Source organism: Canis lupus, chromosome X, assembly GCF_011100685.1.
Source record: "Canis lupus familiaris isolate Mischka breed German Shepherd chromosome X, alternate assembly UU_Cfam_GSD_1.0, whole genome shotgun sequence".
Classification (NCBI taxonomy): Eukaryota; Metazoa; Chordata; class Mammalia; order Carnivora; family Canidae; genus Canis; species Canis lupus.
Window position 1 is genome coordinate 15,079,331 of NC_049260.1, and position 19,704 is coordinate 15,099,034.

Sequence of the window (19,704 nt, forward strand, 5' to 3'; positions counted from 1 at the left end):
TCAAAGGACTGAACTACAAATTTATTTTGGTGATTTGAACATTTTTGTTGATTTTTAACATAAATACAAGAAAATTAAATAAATCAGAAGAAATATTGCAAAGGCAAATCAGCACTCACAGAGGTGTATTATATTATTACTGTGGTTAGTCGGGGATACAACATTCACTTGAAATATATGCAAGGGAACCATCGTGAAAGACCTAACTACAGGGTTTTGCAAGGTTCCTATTCAGGACACACTTGAGGCATTGCTCAGGCAGCAATAGGTGGGAAGCAAGATAAACCCTTTACAACTAGGAGCAGTCAGGGTTTGATACATATGGCAACAATAGCATTGCAGGATAGTTCCCAGCAGCTGCTCCCCCTTGTCACTACACATTCTTCAAGACTTGACACCTTTTAAAAAATAATTATAGCTCTGGCTGGGCCAGAATGTACCAGTCATAGCAACTAATGTACTATGCAGTTGCCCTTTAAAGAACAGCAATATGATTTTTTTTAACCTCATATACATCTCCTTTAAAAATGAATCCTACTCTATTCCCCTTTTCTGAAAGGCTCTGGGGATCTGAGAAGTGGCAGTGTATGTATCTCGTCCACATTCACAATTTTCTTGACAGATGGTCTAGATTACAGTTCTATCCCTCTCCGGGGCCAAGGTACTAAGTTAATCATCTTGGTGCAGATTTCATAATCTGGTGATCAGGGATGAGGTCAGGAGAGGGGTATTGGTATTGGATGCTGTGCGTGGTTGTACACATGGTGCCCTGCATGAGGGTGTACCCAAGTGATGAATGGAGCTAAAATATGGCCCCCACTTTGTCTGCCAAACCATAAACCCTCGGAGCCTTGTCTGCCCAGTGGAGGGCACCTCTTTCCAACTCGCTCAAGGCCCCATATGAGCTCACTGTGGCACTGTCTGCTTACATTTCTCCAGTCTGGCTGGCATCGTTATTTCTTGATTTCAGTGAAGCATCTATATTTCACATCCCATATAATCTCCAAAAGGAGCTGTAGAATTCACTGAACCAGCAAGGATTTTCTGAATTATCACATTAGACGCAATAACACAACCACGATTCCACAAAGAAATCAATTTACACAGTAGAAAATAAATACAAAAAATGTAGAAGGCATCTGACATGTGCGTCACTAAAATTTAGCTTATTTACAACAAAGGCAGGCACAACTAAACTCACCAACAGGCTGAAGTCAACAGTTACCTTATAGGACGTAATCAAATATGACTTAGCCTCTTTAAAATGCGGCTAGAAGTGAACTACTTTGATTTTTAAATGAGACTTATTCTTACTGTGTTGTTTAAACCCAATCTACTTTTTAAATGAAGGATAAAAAAACCAAATGGCAAATGTCTAAAAACCATGTATAATGTCTTGGTTTCCTCTTCTAATAACCATTGCCCTCAATCAGCATAGGCTCCTCCAGAGGTTGCTGAGTATAAAATTAGTTGATTTTCATACATCTCACATTGTGTAAAAGGTAAAATTGGACATTTTCACACCGTCAAGCATCATGCTTTGATTTTTAGAAAAAAGGAATCACATTTGCTCAATAAAGTGTAAGCTTCCCCGCTTTGAAGTCCTTCTGAGAGCGATACGGCTTTTACCATGGCAGGAATCTTCTTTCTCATTAAACATGTGCTGCTTTCCAGTGAAATCATGAAGGCACACATCTCCATTCTGAACAATGAAAGAAACACCATTCTTCTCGGTAGAAGCATTCCCTGTATAAGGAAAGACAAACTTGGTGTCATGGAGTATCCACAGAAAGCAATCAAATAAATCAACAGTTAAACATCATTTTATTCTGAAGTAGGTTCACGCAGTACATGTTTTTTAATATAGTTATGATATATTGTCATGTTTTACTTTTCATTCCTTCCCTAAAGCTGCTCAAAGTAAGCAAAACAAACTGGAGAATGTACCAGAAACCAGTTCTCTATGGCAAATTTTTTAATGAAATGATCAAAATATGAAGCAAAACAATATATTTGATTTGAAAAGGCCCACTTCCTAACTCTAGTTGATTGTATTATCGAGTAGCAGCTTATGTGTAGTATAACCCAATATAATATTCTGGTCTCCCCCAAAAGATTAAGCTTAACAGAGATCCCCAATATGTTCCCTTACCAGGTTTTTGGTTCCTTAAGAATCCTATAAAATAAGACTTTGTACCAGACAAACCCAGAGCAACAACAGTCATGGCCAAGAAAAAAACGTCTCCGGTAGACTAAATCGGCCCCTCTGACTAAATCAGGACAGGAATGACACCCACAAGGAAACCACCAATTACAACCTCAGAGCCCAGGCCAGGTGGAGCTGGGCATTCTAGAGACATCAAAGTTTGGACCTAGGCCTTCCACACCACAAACAGGCCCTGAACTGTGTGTATGCCAGTAGGATGGAGCCACAGCTGCTGAGACCCTCTGGCTACTTGGCACCATCCTCCTGGCCATCATACAACTGGAAGGCAATCTAGAATGCTGACTAACAGGGTGCCTGGGTGGTGTCATCGATTGAGTGACCAACTCTCCGTTTTGACTCTTAGTTCTCGACCCATGATCTCAGAGTCATGAGATGGGGCCCTGTGTCAGGCTCCACACTCAGTGCAGAGTTGGCTTGAGATTCTCTCTCCCTCTCTCTGTCCCTCCCACTTATGCACACTTCCTCTCTGTTTAAAACAAATCTTTAAAAAAGAAAGCTGAATAATAAGCCCATTTTTTCAGTTGATGCTATAATCAAAGGAATAATGATTAACAGTACTGAGAACATTATAAGTACTATCTCATTTATTATACTACTTGTTGAGTGCTATTATTATCCCCATTTCACAGACGATGAAACTAAGTTTTCAGAAATCAAGTGCTTTGTACAAAGTTATGCAGCTCAGAACTGATGGAGTCAATATGTGACATTTCTTTCAGACTGTGAGTTTGTGGCCCCATGAGCCAAGTGAGATGGCTGCTGGCACCCAAGCCTCCAAGGCATAACCAAATATGTAGCGTTCACACCAACTAGGTGATGGATATGGTTAACACAGCCCAAATAGGACATATGACTGAGACAGCTGTCCTGATTTAGGCATTTTGGTTTAAGGACATTTTGGTGCAGGGACAATTTGACCTGGTATAATAAAACACTAAACTTCCAGCTTCTTTATTGGAATTGCCTAGCCCATCCCTCATCCATCCCAGATCCTAAGTGTGCAGCCTGAGGAGTTGGGGATGTCTATCTGATGAGCATGTATTTAAAACTTGGCCATTTGGGTGGCCGAAAATGTACCCCCACCCTTACTGTCGGCCATCAAAATCAGCTATGTCAAATCAGCCATGTCAAACAGCTGTGCAAAATGTTGCTTCAGAAAAGAAAAGTGTTGCCTCAGTCAAATATGATTCCCCAAAGCATGGCAACACAGGCTAGGCAAGGGAGGCTTCATCTCTGAGTTGTTTCTAGAATATGGAAAAATCTGGCTTTAAGAGCTCCAAACATTTCTGTCCAAGCCAACAGGCTTTCTGATATGTTGTGATTCTGAGGATTCACAGTGGCTTACCTCACACCTCTGATGTGAAATCAGCTTGCTTTCTCATGTTAACTTCTCAACCAGTCTTGATTGCTACTACCTCTACTCTGTTTCCTTACATTGAGTGATTCTCGATAGAGCCATTTGTCCTAGAACCCAGAGCTCTTATCCTGGCATCTACGGTAAGGAGCTAAAGCCAGATAGTAGGTGTTTCTCATCTTCTACAGCAATGGTTCTCAATGAAGGGGAGATGGGTGATTTTAGCCCTCAGGGGACATTTCACAATGTCTAAAGACAATTTTTGGTTGTTACAACTGGGGGCAGAGTGGGTAGATGCTACTGGTATCTAGTTGGTGGAAACTAGGGATGTTGCTAAATGTCCCCAACTGCACAGGACAGCTACCCCACCCCACCACAAAGAATAGCCTAGCTCCAAGTGTCAATTGTGCCGAGGTTGAGAAACTTCGATTTGGAGGCATTCTATTGTATTTTTACATTCTGTATAAACCAGCAGGACCTTCCATCTTTAGGAGGTTGGAAAACTATTTGACAGGTATATGAACCTTCTCACAAATTTATTTGAATTCATCATGAAAATAACCAATATCCTAAAATGACGAATAAAGGCAAATTCTCCGGGAAGGAGAAAGTAGAGGAGCAGAAATGTAAGCTTTTATGAAAATGCAAAAGATGTATTAAGAAGCCAAAGAACAATGAAACACATAAGCTTTTATGAGTAATGGACAGCCTAATTGTATGAAAGAAAGAAAATGTAATGGATGTTTTAGCTGGAAATGTCAGAATTAGCATAAGAAGGCGCTGCAGCAATAATCTGTTCACCTATTGGTGACATACATGGTCACCAGTAATGGTCACAATTCATCTTGGCAGTATTTAACATAATAATGGGGATCTGGGCACTGCCACAAGGCAGCCATGCTATGGAAAAGAATGAACAAACATGACAAACAAAAAATAGGAAGGTTTAAAAGTATTGAAAATATGTATGATTGTAGATGTATTAAAAAATCAATATGGTCTTAACTATTTTAGGTTCTGCTTGCACAGCAGGAGGACAGCACTAAGGTGTTTGGGCAGTACTTAAATCAGGATTAGCAACGTGAACACTTTTAGGTCATCATTAAGTTCCATCGTGAAAAAGCTAAATCTTAAAAAAAAAAGTTCTGTTATTTGCTCTAAAATGAATAAATTTGGATTAATAAGCTTTCTCTTCTATAAGGGAGCCACATTTTGATCCACTAGTCATATGTAATTTTTCCCCTTTGCTTAGCAAAAATGCGATGAAAGGATAAAACTACTTTAGTACAATAAACACTAGCTTGAGAAGTGCTATGTTGAGAGATACGTACCATTCCCGCTCGCAAGGCCTGAGCAATCGCTATTCACCAGCAGCGTGGTGGAGTGCGTGGAATTACTGTTTGACTGTAAGGAATTCGAAGAGCTGGACACTCCTTGGTTTACAGTCTGCTTCTTTAAACCATTAGTAGCAGTTTTACTCCAGTCTACAGCAGAATAAGCATTTCAGAAAAACAGGGCGGAATGTTGAAGCTCAATGCAAGAGACAGATCACAGTGGAACTCGTTCTGGCAACTGCTTCCAGATCCCACTTCCACTTCTTACAAAAGAAGTCACACATTTCACACATTGGTGCGAGAAAATGTCTTTTCATTTAACACTACATATATTTTGTCCTTTAAAGGAACACTGGGTTAAAAGTAACCTATATTCTCTTGGATTAAAGGCCATGCTCGTTTGATTGTGTCTATAAATACCCACTGAGTTAGGCAGTACTCCAGAGCCAAGGGCTGTCTTAACAAGAACAAGACAACTGTGTTGTGGTGACTGGTGGTTCTTAAATGACTTTAAACGACTGAACTATAATATAGGTACTGCCATTTTCTGAGTGAATATCTCAGGCAACCAGATCTTTGCCATACTGCAAAGGCTGTATTCAGGGGTGGTATTCATGGAAGAGGAATTAATGTTTTCAAACAGTACTTCATTTTTCTTATTTTCTTGAAAATCAGCAATTTGCTCTACAACTCAGCAGGGCACACCTGAAAATAACTTCAAAATAACGAAAGGTATGCTGAAGCTTATATACAAAGTCTGGCCCAGTAACAAATAGCAGCAGACAATCAGGACCTATGGTAAAAAGGTTGAGCCAAGACTTTTTTAAATAAGAATTAATGTTTTATTAAAGAATTCTAGAATTTTAAAATTGTTTTTATTTTAATTACAATTAGTTAACAGTGTACTATGAGTATCAGGTGTGCACCATAGGGATTCAGTACGTCCACACAACACCTGGTGCTCATCACAGCACGTGCTCTCCATAATCCCAGCATCTCTTTCACCCCTACCCCTACCCCTCAGGTCAAGACAAGTCTCAAGAGGTCATGAAGGCAAATATGAAAAATTATTCCAGGCAAATGGAAAACCTTAGCTCAAAAGGAAAGAAATTCTAAAATTTCATTCTTGTTTCATTTAAACAGCAATGAGCCCGTTAATCCTCTTGGCTCACAAAGTTCCCAGATATGAGCAATTATTTTTTATTTCACTAGGTGTCCCCCCCCCCCCAACATTTACAATTGGGATCCATTCACTGATTTCCAGATGGGACAGCCTTTTGGCATTGATTGCTTTAGATCTTAACTTTGTGTCTTTCCCTCAAGATTTAAAGAGGAGAAAAAGGTAACTCTTTACCAGAATTTTCAGCCAGCCGTAACTTTCCACAACAAAGATACCGTCTCCATTGCTTTCTGACGTTCTCTTTTGCTACACAGTAAAAGACGAATATGAAAAAACCTACAGAGGAAAGAAAAATCCGTAACATAGTTAGTTCCAAACTAAGACCTGAATGTCATGAGCTTCCTTTGCACAAAAGATAAAATCTTTGGCAGCTATAGTGCACAAAAGATAAAATCTTTGGCAGCTATAGGCAAAGGTAAATTTTGCAAATTGAAAAAAAAAAAAAAACTAAAGTCCTACGAAAGTTGGCTATTGAAAGGCACCCTGAAGGGACTCTCTTTGTAAGATTAAAAAAAAACAAACACTTATAAAAGGATTGATAACTCCCTATTTCCAAAATTAAACTGTCTCTCCTCTCACTTCCCATCCTTGGCACTCCCTATCTTTGGAAGTACAAGCCATCCACTCAGGATGCCAGCTCAGATCTAGACTCCTACTTCCCCACCCTTCCATATATTTATGATCCATTTTCATGTTCTGTCAAGTGCCACATCCTCTTCTGTCTCAGATTCCTGGCTCCTCCTCTCCAGCCCACGGCAGAGTCCCTTGCCTGGGCCCTTCCCTCTTCCTCCCAAGCCTGGTACCCCGCAGTGATGTCCTTGCCTGCCTTCCAGCCTCCCTCTAATCTGTTCGAGGAAATTCTCCACGAAGAGAGTAACACACAGACCTGAGGAGGCACTTGGGTTCTGCCTCCCACCCACAGTCTTCCTGGTCGTGCGGCACAGGGCCCCTCAAGGCATTTGCCAATAACTATTTGCTGAATGAATGAATTTCTGAATTCTCCCTCTCCTGAAACCCCAATGGATCTACTTTAAAATCTTCCTTTTAAATATTAGGTTTGCTTCTAGTACAGTACAATGTCCTAAAAACTGCTCTCCTGACTACTATACACCTTTGTTTATTTGCCACCCTTGGGTAGCCCCCCTTGGTTGCATACGGGGAGAAACGACAAGTATGCAGGAGATCAAAATGGGCCTAAGTCCCAAATCAGAACCTAAACCCATCTTTCCTTTACTCAACCCTAAAGCCCTGAGAATTAGGCATTAGTTCCTTTTTATAGATGAAATAGTGCATTCCTTTCATTTATTCATATTCTAATGAGAATACATTCTGGGGAAATGAAGGCAGAGAGGCAGGTTTGGTTTCCACAATAAATATATGAGGATAGGTACCTTGCTTTTGTGTTTGTGATTACTGTGATTTAGGCATATTATTTTTTTCTCTTTTAGCATGCTATTATGGCAAATAAAACTTTTCTACTTAATGCTATGTAGTATTAACACCTGGATATACCACATCAGGAACTGATACATTGTAAGTTAAAATTAACAAGGGCGCCTGGATGGCTCAGTTGGTTAAGCATTGACTCTTGATTTCAGCTCAGGCCTTGATCTCAGGGTTGAGATGGAGCCTGCATCGGGCTCCACTTCTCTTCTCTCTCATCCCCTGCACCCCTACCTACTCTCAAATAATAAATCAATAAATCTCTAAATAAATAAAATCTTTTTAAAAAAACTTAACAAACTGCATGTGACCAGCAAGCGTATTGACTGGCTTCCTCCAAATAAGAACAGAGAGCTAAAATTCAGTCTCAGGTTAGGATTTCTTTGAAAACCAGCAAAATGATCTACCACCTGACAGAACTATGGGAGGACTCTAGGGGAGTTGAAAGCAACAGGAAGAAAAAGATGAAAACAAGCAGAATGAATTAAAAAGGGAGGCATCCCAACAAAGGATTTGAAATAAAAGGAAACCAAGGGACATGAATTATCGTTCACCCACTTAGCATTTAATGTCAAAGTACTTCCAATACAAATTAATTGCAGCTGACAAGTCTTTTATAACGCTGATCTTTAGTAATTTGCTTTTCTAAACAACATAACTTGATGGGTTGGGAAATGACTGCAGCTAGGCTTGGAGAACAAATGGAAAACAGTGAAGAGGCTGCACAGAGCCCGCCCCCGCCCCGCCCCCATCCCACGGGTTTGCCCAGCACAGTAACTTCTCGGGGTGAGCCGCTGGGCCAGGCTGTGGCCACTTGGCTGTTTGATGTGAAGATGATGGTAAATGTGAAGTCAACAAACAGACCTAGAAGGTGGGCGTGGCCAGACATCACAGGGACCTTTATGGTTAGGTTCACTTTTCAGTATGCACTTTCTACCTCAGTAAGATTTACAACCAAAAAGAGGGGCAGGGAACCAAGTGAAGGAAGACTGACTCCCATAACGAGCTCCTGGCAGGTCCCCTTCAATATGTTCTCTCTGAGGAGACAATATGGATAAGGAGGAAAAAAAGCACCCATTTCTTCCAAGGCTTTCAAAGGTGAATTGGGTTGTCAACAAGTAAGTCTGAAGCTACAAAATAGGCCACTTTGCAGATACTCTAACTTCCAGACATTTTTAGTTCCACTGGGATCATTGGTCCATGGATCGTGCTGTAGAGCTTACCTTGCAATGTGTTAAAGATTGCAAAGAGATACATGAAAGTGACGTTAACTGGTCCCCAGGCAAAGAAGGCAAAACCCCAAGTAATGCCCAGTAAAAATGTAAGGCCGGCAACGCTCCTGAGGTCTTGAATACTGGTTTTCCGCTGGGCTCCCAGTTGTTTCTTCTTTTTAATTCGACAGAGCTGAACCAGGACCACAATGAACATGCTGACATTCAGCAAAAAGATCACACAGAAATATCCCACAACTGTAATATAGAATACAGCATTGCTGTTGATCCAGCAACTGGAATGTGGGGGGAAAACAATGGGGAACATATTACAGTGCTGAAATATGGTTCAAAATGATACAATGAATCTATATCGTTTTACTGAAACATTTCCTAAAAGTACAAGAGATATAAAAAAATATAAAACCAGCTGTTCTCCAATACCCACTTAAGGTTCTAAGGGGAGAAAAAAACCTAAGAGTTTATTTTAGGACACTTGGTGATTAGAAGTACTTTAAAAATATTCCTTGAAAACAATCAGGACTAAAAAAAAGAAGGAAAGAAAGAAAACAAAACATTCAGGATTTTATCCCCTTAAAATCCTATCTATGAGTCTTTACTAATATAATGTAGCTGGCATTTCATGTTTATCAGACACTTAAAAAATATTTTCAAAATACCTCCAATTACTTTTTTTAATACTTAAGTAGTTGTGTGATGGAGCACCTGGGTGGCTCGGTGTGAGCATCTGCCTTTGTCTCAAGTCGTGATACCAGGGTCCTGGGATCGAGTCCTGCATCAGGCTCCCCACAGGGAGCCTGCTTCTCCCTCTGCCTATGTCTCTGCCTCTCTCTCTCTCTCTCTCTGTCTTTCATGAATAAATAAATGAATAAATCTTTAACAAGAAAAGTAATAGCGTGGCATTTCCAACTAGCTTATCTCATTACATACATAATTGCGAAGACTGCTGTAAATGTGACTGGATTTTATTAGGATGAGAGTCAGAGTCGATATGCTGATTACATACTCCACTTTGTTGGATTATTCTGTTTTCCAGTTCACTTAACATTCCCTCAGGGGCTTTGTACTCACAAGTCATCAGGTGAGCCATTGGGGAATTTCCCATAGGATCCAAGGCCATAGTTATTCGGGGATATAGCCAGGACGATGGTCACAACCACAGCGGGTACCCCTGGAAGATGGGAAACATCAGTCACACAGAGCTCTAATAACCAAGGTCGGTGAGAAGAAAGACTAGAGATTACATTCTATTTTCTTCTGGGAGCAAACTGCTGAGCTGTTCACCAAACCCAGTTTCTCTTTCTCCTTGGCACATGGCTGGACCTCTCCCAGCCTGCTTTGCAGCTAGGTGTGTGTGGGCACAAAACTAGGTCTTGGTCAATGGGATATGGACAGAATTGATTTGCTCTACCTTTAGGCTGGTCCCATAAAAACTTTCTATGAGGGATCCCTGGGTGGCGCAGCGGTTTGGCGCCTGCCTTTGGCCCAGGGCGCGATCCTGGAGACCCGGGATCGAATCCCACATCAGGCTCCCGGTGCATGGAGCCTGCTTCTCCCTCTGCCTGTGTCTCTCTGCCTCTCTCTCTCTCTGTGACTATCATGAATAAATAAATAAAATCTAAAAAAAAAAAAAAAAAAAAAAAAAAAAACTTTCTATGAGATCCTCTGCTCTTTTTTCTCCCAAATTCAGGGCAACTTTAGAAATCCAGTCTTGAGACCACAGACCTCTACACTCCTGCTAACTGGACTGTGCATGAGAAATTATCGTCTCCTGAGATTTTTGTCGCCTACAGCAGCTAGAGTTACCCTTAATTTATACACATCTGGAATGGAATTTTGAGGCTCAGGTGGCAGGCAAAGTGAAGGACTCCCAAAATGTAAACCAAATAATCAACATATTAAGATTATCAGCAACTCCTAGCAAATCTTTCATTATGAACCCCAAATCCTCAACTGATTAGCTGGAAGCCACTGATGGATTGAGGAGCAGACCTGGTTGATCTAGGGGTGTTGACTGCCATTATACTGGCTCTCTCAAGGGCCTACTGGCACTTCCACTAAAAAGCACAATGACAAGGCTCTTCCCAGGTCAAAATGGCGTCTGGCTGGGAAGGAGTCCCTCTCATCCCCCACCATGCCATCACCCCTCACCCCACTCCATGTGGGCATCTCACACCCTGAGCACGCAGACCCGCCTCACATCCATCTCAAGGCTCTGGTAAATAAAAAACAATTCCTCCTCATAGCTGGGGTATCTGGTACAATCTAAAATAATATTTCGTTTAATTCTTTTTTTCTTTGTACCTTACAGAGACACTGACATATGATGGCTTCCTAAGTGAAATACTTTCCTAAAAATAAAATATTAGGGTTGTGGAGCTTGTCCAGGACAAAGAACGTGACCTTGGGTATTCCAGAAAGACAGAATCCATGCTCAATGTCAGAAGCAATGATTTATTTTTTCTAGGAAGAAGTGACTCATCTTTCTGGAAAGGTGTTCTGTTATTCTTTTTTTTTCTTTTTAATTTTATTTATTTATGATAGGCACACAGTGAGAGAGAGAGAGAGAGAGGCAGAGACATAGGCAGAGGGAGAAGCAGGCTCCATGCACCGGGAGCCTGACGTGGGATTCGATCCCGGGTCTCCAGGATCGCGCCCTGGGCCAAAGGCAGGCGCTAAACCGCTGTGCCACCCAGGGATCCCTGTTCTGTTATTCTTGACAAAGATATAATGACAGGTGGGGTGACAGGGGTGGTAAAGGGTCTGCAGTACTATTGTGTAGGGAATATCTGAGGGAATATTTAGCCTGAAAAAGAGGATAGGGAAGGATGGCGGCTGTAATTCAGTGGGAAATATACACATGAGAAATCAGAAAGCCAGGCTGGGCTTTTCTCAAATTGAGTGAATTGGGTAAATCAATGTCATCATTTTGAGCTGGTTTCTTTCCCTGGTGCTAGCAATAACTGCCTTGTGCTAACCTCATTGGCTTGTCTTTCATGGGGTTACTTATGTGAAAATACACTGAAAAAGGGTGTTTATCTTAATGTTATATATTACTTGTAGATTATCTAAAGGGCTCTCTGGCAGAGAGGTGTTAGCTTATTATTTTTTTAACTTAGAGAGCAAAAACAATACCACTGGGTAAGTGCCACCAGAGAGCTAAGTGAACTTAATGGGAAATCAGAACTGCAGGGCTTTAGAACATGGTTATTGGCTGCCTTGTAAGGTATTAAAAACGAGACAACAGGCCTAAAATTGAGTCACTTATGCTAAGCCCCAGGTCATGAAACTGAGACTTGACTTAATTACAATTTCAGCTCTCCCAGAAATGGAATCTTAAACCAGTCAATCAGGAATCACATTATTAGCACTAGTTAGGTAATCTGCCTGATAGACTCCTCTGTTGAGTCCCCTAAAGGAGGATAACCTTGCAATAAGGAACCCACTATTTTGCCTAGCGTAACTTGCTTATTCCTGTTCCCTTCTACCTATAAACATCTCTCATTTTGTTTTTTTTATTAAATATTTTTATTTATTTATTCATGAGAGAGAGGCAGAGACACAGGCAGAGGGAGAAGCAGGCTCCATGCAGGGAGCCCAATGTGGGACTCGATCCCAGGTCTCCAGGATCTGGCTCTGGGCTGAAGGCTGCACTAAACCGCTGAGCCATCCAGGCTGCCCAACATCTCTCATTTTGTACAGCTCCTTTCTATCTGTGAGACTGGATGTTGCTGATTCATGAATCACTGAATAGAGCCAATAAGGTCTTTAAAATTTAGTCAGTTGAGTGCTCGCTTCAGCAGCACATATACTAAAATTTAGTCCGTTGAATTTTGTTTTTTTTTTTTTTAACAAAGATAATGAGCTCCCTAATAATAGAAGTGTTCAAGCAGAGGTTAGATTATCTCAGCCAAAGCTAAGTTCAGTCAAGTTGATGGGGCTCCTACATTTGGTGGAGAGTTGAATGCAGGAACCTTCATGTGTGATGTCTCAGACTTTGTGACATGTGTGGTGTCTAAGACTTTGTGACCCACCACCAACAGGTGACATGATCTGAAAATTGTGTCAGTGAGGCAATGAAGTCACAACAGGTTTCAACTGTATGTTCATCTCACTCTGCTATTCTTAGCCCAGTGTTGAGTGTGTGTATGATATCTGAGAGATCTAGAACCAGTGAGGCTAGCTGGGAGGTCAGGGATGGAAAGCTTGGCCTCATTATCACCAAGCTCACATCTTCAATTTACTGAGCACCTTCTGTGTGCCAGCCCTAAGTCTAGTTATTGCAGATACAGAGAATATTCATAGCCCTAACCTCAAAGAGTTTAATGTTCATAACCAATATACAGGTATTCTAGAAAGAGACTAGACATGGTTGGGGTGCCTGGGTGGTGCACGTGGTTAAGCGTCCACCTCTTGGTGTTGGCTTAAGTTGTGATTTCAGGGTTGAGATCGAGTCCCCCACACCCCCGATTCGGGGTCTGCACTCAACACGGAGTCTGCTTAAGATTCTCTCTCCCTCTGCCCACCCCTATAAAATAAATAAATAACTCTTTAAAAAAAGAGAAACTGGACAAGGGTAAGGACAATATAGCTGTTTTAGAAACCTGCCAAGTATGACCTGCTTTATCATCATCTGTATCTGATTAAAGACCAAAATACTGGAGAAAAAGCTTTGGAGAAAGCCTAGGCCATGTGCAAGCAAGATTATACATACCCCAACCGACAATGCAGAATTTAAGGATGTATTTCCGGATATAAGTATTAAACACTTTCACGAGGGCCAGATACATATGAAATGCTTCCAGGCCCATCCATGTGAATGAGACCAACAGAAAATAATGCAGAAATACAGCCACTGAGATGCAGAGGCCTCGCATGTTATACAGGGCTATCCAAGAATCCAGGAGGAATACCACGTTCAGCAGGAGAAGAGCTGCACACAGCTGGATGAGGATTTTCGAAGGGTAATCCCTCCGAACCTTTCTAAAAGGAAAGGACAAGAAAAGAATTAGCATCACATTCTGACAACCCTTATGTGAGCATATCTAAGAAATTTATTGTTATTCTTTGGTAAATGTCTATATGCATAAATTTCTTCTCTGTGTGTGTGCACCAGGGGCAGGCATTAAAATCAACAACCATAACAACAACAAAGGAAAAATCAAAGCAGAATATCCTCTGTCATAACAATATGGAAAATTTATATTTACATTTCTGTGGAACTTTTTATATGCTGACGGCTGACTCACCCTTTTGAATAATTTGTAGTGGAATCGATGGAGCACCCACCCTCATTTCTCCCAAACTACTTCTAGGAGCACTGCTGTTGCTTCTCATACAATAGGCTCCTATATTCAGATCTTCAACACAGAGCTGGTCCCATATTATGTTATTAGTTAAAATGAGATCATGGAAAGAAGAGTTTAAACTATAGCTAAGTGAAACATGCAGAGGAAATTAGAGCTCATTGATGACATGTGCAAGTCTACATGTGTGAGATTAGACCTGGTGAAATCATTCTGAGTAATGGCTGGCCTGATGGTAATTTAGTCTCATTAATCCTATTTCCAAAGGTCAACTAGAAGATCTGTAGTGACAGCTAAACTCTGAGTTTGGCACTGCAAGGAAATTTGTGCATTTCCTGATCAGTGTCCAAAATCTAAACCCCAGACCTTACATACTGTTTGATTTACTTAATGTAATAAAAGTGCCTATATTGCTTTATTTCCAACAGAATTTATTGGAATCCCTCCCACTCCCCAAAGTGGCCCCTCAGGTAAACCAAGAAGGAGATGCTATCATTTAGAATGTCATTCTTGCTGCACTTGTGGAATATTTATCTTTTTCAGTGAGGCTTTACACCTTTTCTTCATCCTCATCCCCATACCTGCTATTGTTTTTAATCTTTTGTGTTTGCCCTGTGTAACTTCGAAACTTAGTAACTTAAGCATAGCTCATTTGCTGTACATGAAGCCATGGTCTAAATCAGATTATAAGCTCTTAGCTTTCAAGGTCCTGCATCAATCTTTCATTTCACACTTAATGTCAGCTAGGTAGCAGGTATCATTCTAGGGTAAAAAGATGATTAAGACACAAAAAGTCCCATGAAGTTTTGCATATAGGTGGCACCATTATATGGTATGTAGCATAAAGTAGGCCAAGGAGCACACTTAGTTAATACATTTTGGCAACAGAGGTGAGTACAGCATCCTATAATCCAAGTTTCCAGTGTGGATACTCACTCAAAGGCTAAGTAGGTGACCAGAGTAACCGAAAGAAAAATTGATGAAAGCCCACAACCAATATATGTGATAAATGTCAAAGCCATCATCTGAGCAGGTGGCAAGGATGTTCGAGATAGGTCCTGGAAAATAAAATACTGCTTTCAAGACCAAGTATTTTAAATAAATAAAAGAGCTATGATTTACATTTATTGAATGTTCTAAGTGCCCAACCATGGCTCATTCAACAAACATACGAGGTAGACACAATTATTATCATCAAGTCAAAATATGAAAGGGAAGGTTAACCAGAGATGTTAAATAATTTGCCCAAGGTCACTTAAGTATGAAATGGAGGAGCTGGGATCCAAATTCTGGTCTGGCTGACTCTAAAGCCCATGTCCATGATCAGTACAGATGATTTCATTTGGCTTCCCATCTTTAACAAAGCAGCCATCTGATCACCAGCATCCTCTGCCACCTGTCAGTATTGGGAAGCGTATCCTATCAGCAAGGCCTTGGCATTATGATGCACTGGAAAAGCACTGGGCTAGGAGCCTAAAGAGCTGAATTTGGCTTCAGACTCTTCTATTTCTTAGTTCTATGACTGTGGACAATGGTCTAACAAGTCTTAATTCTAACTTCTTTTTTTTTTTAATTCTAACTTCTTAAAATGACAATAGTAACACCCCATTCCACCTATCTTGTAGGACGTTGAAGAGACTACATAAGATAACTTAGGACAGAGCATTTTATGAAAACTTTAAAGTACAAAGTAAACAATTTTTCTTACACATTTTAATCTGAATTCCGTAGGCCATGCTATTTAAAAGAGGAAAACTTATGTATAAAAATACACTGGGGATAAAAAAACTTCCATGTTCAAGTATTTTCTTTCAACTACATTTGCTCATTGGAAGAGTAATTTCATTGATCTCTAACTTTGCCACAATATCACACCTGCTAATCAGTCATCCATCACATTAGACATCATGGTGTGACACCCAGCTACCCTTCAGACCCAGAATCTAAAGCCAGGTAGTGTGGGGTTATTACCAGCAAGACACCAAAGCTTGTAAGGTGGCTGCAGGTACAGATGGTTTCATTCAGCTTCCTGTCTTTAACAGAGCAGCCGTCTGAAGACCAGCCTCCTCTGCCACCTGTGGGTATTAGAAAGAGTATCTGTCCTATCAGCAAGGCCATGGCATCAATGATTGCCCCTTCCTCCTCTGTCCTCCTCCTCCCTCTGCCCCTGCCCCTGCCCACTCAGGACTGAAAAAAGGTAACGACCAGAACCTACCATTTCTGCCCAAGTCCCAAAATACACATCTCACTGTTAAGTCTTCCTGCAGCGGAAAGATAAGTGACAAATAATTAATTTATTGAAATGAAGAAACTGATAAGCAATCAGAAAAAAATTATGAAATTTTTTATTTCAGAATATCACTCTTGATTTTTGGAGAATTCTTATTTTATTCTAGTCCCTAGAAGCAAGCAAGTCTCATATAGGTCAGCATTTCTTAAACTCAGCAATTGTGCATAGAAATCACCTTGAGGCTTTGCTAAAATGCACATTCTGATTCAGGGGGTCAGCGTGGGGCCTAAGAGTCAGCATTTCTATCAAGCTCCCAGATGATGCTGAAAGTACAGGTCTGCAGGCCACATATGAGTAGTAAAGTCATAGATAATGCTCAGTCTTAACTGAAATGAGAGATGTCTTCTCTTTGGGGGTGAGAATCAGACCTGTAGCCACAGACCTAAATGCACTAAAATTGGGGGATTGATGATAGCTGGCTTTTGCACTGCACTTTGTTAGAAATTAGGTGGTCAGTTATTAGGCATGCTAAGATCCCACAGACAATATGATCCTAGTCTCACACACTGCCTTAACTGAATTTGGGATTCGGCTGGATATCCTTTCCTTAGGCCAAGTCTGACAGATGTGCTTTGTGCAAGTGTATCCGGTCATGAATAGACCAGACAGGTCTCTCCCACCTGGCTCGGGTTGATGTGCTTTAATGTAATCGTCACATTTCTTGTCAAGTTCTTAACGGTCAGGTTTGCAACACTGGACGATATGACGTAGCTGATCAGAGAGAAGTTCTCCAGGGAAGGGTCCTAGCACACCAAAGAATCAACAAGATGGCAAGGGTAAAAATGAGATGTCATCAGAGAACTTTAGAGCTGGAAGGGACCCCAAAGACCATTAAGTCCACACCATTGATTTTATAATCTAGGTGAGAAATCAAGAGTCACAAAGTGACTTTTCCAAGGACTACAATTAGAAACAGAGCTTACTCTACTATACAGTGCTTTAAATACAGACTTAAATTTCACAAACTGACACAACAGGACCCTCATGAACTGTAAAGGGAATAGAACATTACGCCACTTACACTGTGTATTCTTGAGCAAGTTAACCTTTCTGCACTCCCTCTCTCTCTGTGTGTCTCTTATGAATAAATAAATAAAAATTTTAAAAATTAAAAAGAAACTGCAGGGGAACCTGGGTGGTATAATTGGTTCAGCATCTGAGTCTTGGTTTCAGCTCAGGCCATGATCATGAGGTCGTGAGATCGAGCCCCATGTTGGGCTCTGTCCTTATCGGGGAGTCTGCTTAGAGTTTCTCTCTCTCTCCCCCTGCCCCTCCACACTACTCTCTCCCAAATAAATAAATTAATTAATTAATAAATCTTTCAAATAAATACATAAAAATAAACTGCAAAAAATTATAAATAAATAAAAACAAACTGCAGCTTTCATGTGAAAAAAAAACAAACAAACGAAACCGCCCCACTCCAAAATAAAACTTAAACAAAAAGCAGTGCTAATTAACTTTACCTGAAACAGGGCAGGTGTTTCAAAGAAGTTGAACTGAACCCTGGAAGCAAGCTCCACATCATTAGCTGGTAAATTACTCATCAGTGATGAAGGCAGAGTAATAATTCCGATACTGTTCTCAGGAGCCTGAGTTTCCAGAGAAACCTGAAAATCAAGGAAAAGATAATAAAAATGCCTGGGGCTAGTATAATGAAGAGATGGAAAACACAAGAACTAATTAAGATGGAGGATCCTATAAAAGCATTTATTTGTGGTACCTCTGTAAAATTGGTTCTTATTTCTCTGATGCTATGAAATTGGAAAGGATGTATAATAGGGAGATGAGGCCTCAGAGCAGGAAAGGGAACATTTTAAAGCTACACAGAGGGATCCCTGGGTGGCACAGCGGTTTGGCGCCTGCCTTTGGCCCAGGGCGCGATCCTGGAGACCCGGGATCGAATCCCACATCGGGCTCCCAGTGCATGGAGCTTGCTTCTCCCTCTGCCTGTGTCTCTGCCTCTCTCTCTCTCTCTCTCTCTCTCTCTCTGTGACTATCATAAATAAATAAAAAATTTAAAAAAAATAAAAAAAATAAAGCTACACAGAAACTATCAGAAAGTGTAGGATGCTATATGTCAATTATAGCTCAACAAAACTGGGGGAGGGGGAGGTGCAGGGCAACTGCAAACACCAACTCGGCCACCTGTTAGGACAAAGTCTTCATAGAACCACATGCACTAAACTCATAAAGGGAAGACTATAAAAATTAAATTAAAAGGCAAGAAAGGCATGATTTGGTCTGATTTGGGCATTTCCAACCCCTAATCCCTCTAATAGGTGGATAGAAAACACTAGAAGCAGGATTGATACACCACTACTGACAGCAACGCAGTCGAAACACTTGTTAAAATGTTGCAATGCCTTGATAAGTAGCTGATGTCCCCACTGTCTTGCAACTGCCTAGAACCCTCCACTGGACACTTCTTCCCACCTGAGCCCCCTACTTCCCCACAAAACTTCTACAATATAGCTGCTAGAGGGTTAACACTGGGCACAAGGACCTCTCAGATCTTGCTCCCGCTAAGATCAATGTCCTGTTTCTGATTTTGTGGTGCCTCACTGTTCTAGATGTTAAATATTTTGAGTATCACCCTTGACTATAAGCAGTACCTGCCTCCATCATGAAGTACATGGAGACTACAATCATATACAAGGAAAGGTTTTTACCACAATAGATTAGGATGTACCTGAAGATTTGCTGGGTCTTGGGCAGCAAAGGTAGTTGTGTTGAAATTACTAGCATTGACTCTGATCACCGCCAGAGCCAAAGAAGGGGAGGTTAGAGTTATGGTCTTGGTTGAAAAATTCAGTTGTAAACCGATGTCATCCACTATTTTTAGCAATCTGTAAAGATAAGTGGTAGCTCAAATTCAGCACTCTCACTTCTCCATTCTAAGCAGAATATGCAGTAGCAATTGAGCCAGTCATCATGAACCTCTTACGTGGAAGAAAAACACTTGGCTATAATTAATCCTGATAAGAAGTATCGTTATCATTAGAGGGTCCCCTCTCCCGACCACATCAGTTTGCTAAGTCATACCTTTGGGCCAGAGGAGCCAGCAAGGCAGGTGGAGAATGAAGGAGTTTACTGACATGATTTATCATTTCTCCCGCGAAGTTAGGCTCCAAGCTGCCCAAGGATAGAGCCTTCTCCATTTGGGACACTTGGTTCTCAAGATCAGAATCACTGATGCTGCTGGTATGAACAATTTCTATAATAGAGAACAAAATAATTTTATGAACACATAATGGAAAAACCACTAATAAAGAGACACAACATAAGACTCTATGACCTGGCCAACCTACTCTTGGGTATTTGCCCCAGGGAAATGA

The 19,704-nt window shown here is 40.9% G+C and overlaps 1 protein-coding gene across 5 annotated transcripts in view; it reads right to left on the reverse strand.

The window, feature by feature from the left end:
- ADGRG2 (adhesion G protein-coupled receptor G2) overlaps positions 1-19,704 on the reverse strand; it is a 130,112-nt gene continuing 110,408 nt past the window's right edge. For 4 of the 5 annotated variants that reach the window (XM_038586988.1, XM_038586987.1, XM_038586986.1 and 1 more), the window contains 13 exons: positions 19,412-19,583; positions 19,059-19,215; positions 17,833-17,976; positions 16,987-17,109; positions 16,292-16,337; positions 16,048-16,151; positions 15,013-15,134; positions 13,485-13,753; positions 9,842-9,941; positions 8,762-9,045; positions 6,270-6,371; positions 4,913-5,065; positions 1,562-1,746 (listed from right to left, as the gene is read on the reverse strand). In XM_038586988.1, coding sequence (XP_038442916.1) covers positions 1,562-1,746; positions 4,913-5,065; positions 6,270-6,371; positions 8,762-9,045; positions 9,842-9,941; positions 13,485-13,753; positions 15,013-15,134; positions 16,048-16,151; positions 16,292-16,337; positions 16,987-17,109; positions 17,833-17,976; positions 19,059-19,215; positions 19,412-19,583 — 1,961 coding nt within the window. Of the gene's footprint in view, positions 1,747-4,912; positions 5,066-6,269; positions 6,372-8,761; positions 9,046-9,841; positions 9,942-13,484; positions 13,754-15,012; positions 15,135-16,047; positions 16,152-16,291; positions 16,338-16,986; positions 17,110-17,832; positions 17,977-19,058; positions 19,216-19,411; positions 19,584-19,704 lie in introns of all 5 variants that reach the window. The other variant, XM_038586984.1, reaches the window with a different exon arrangement.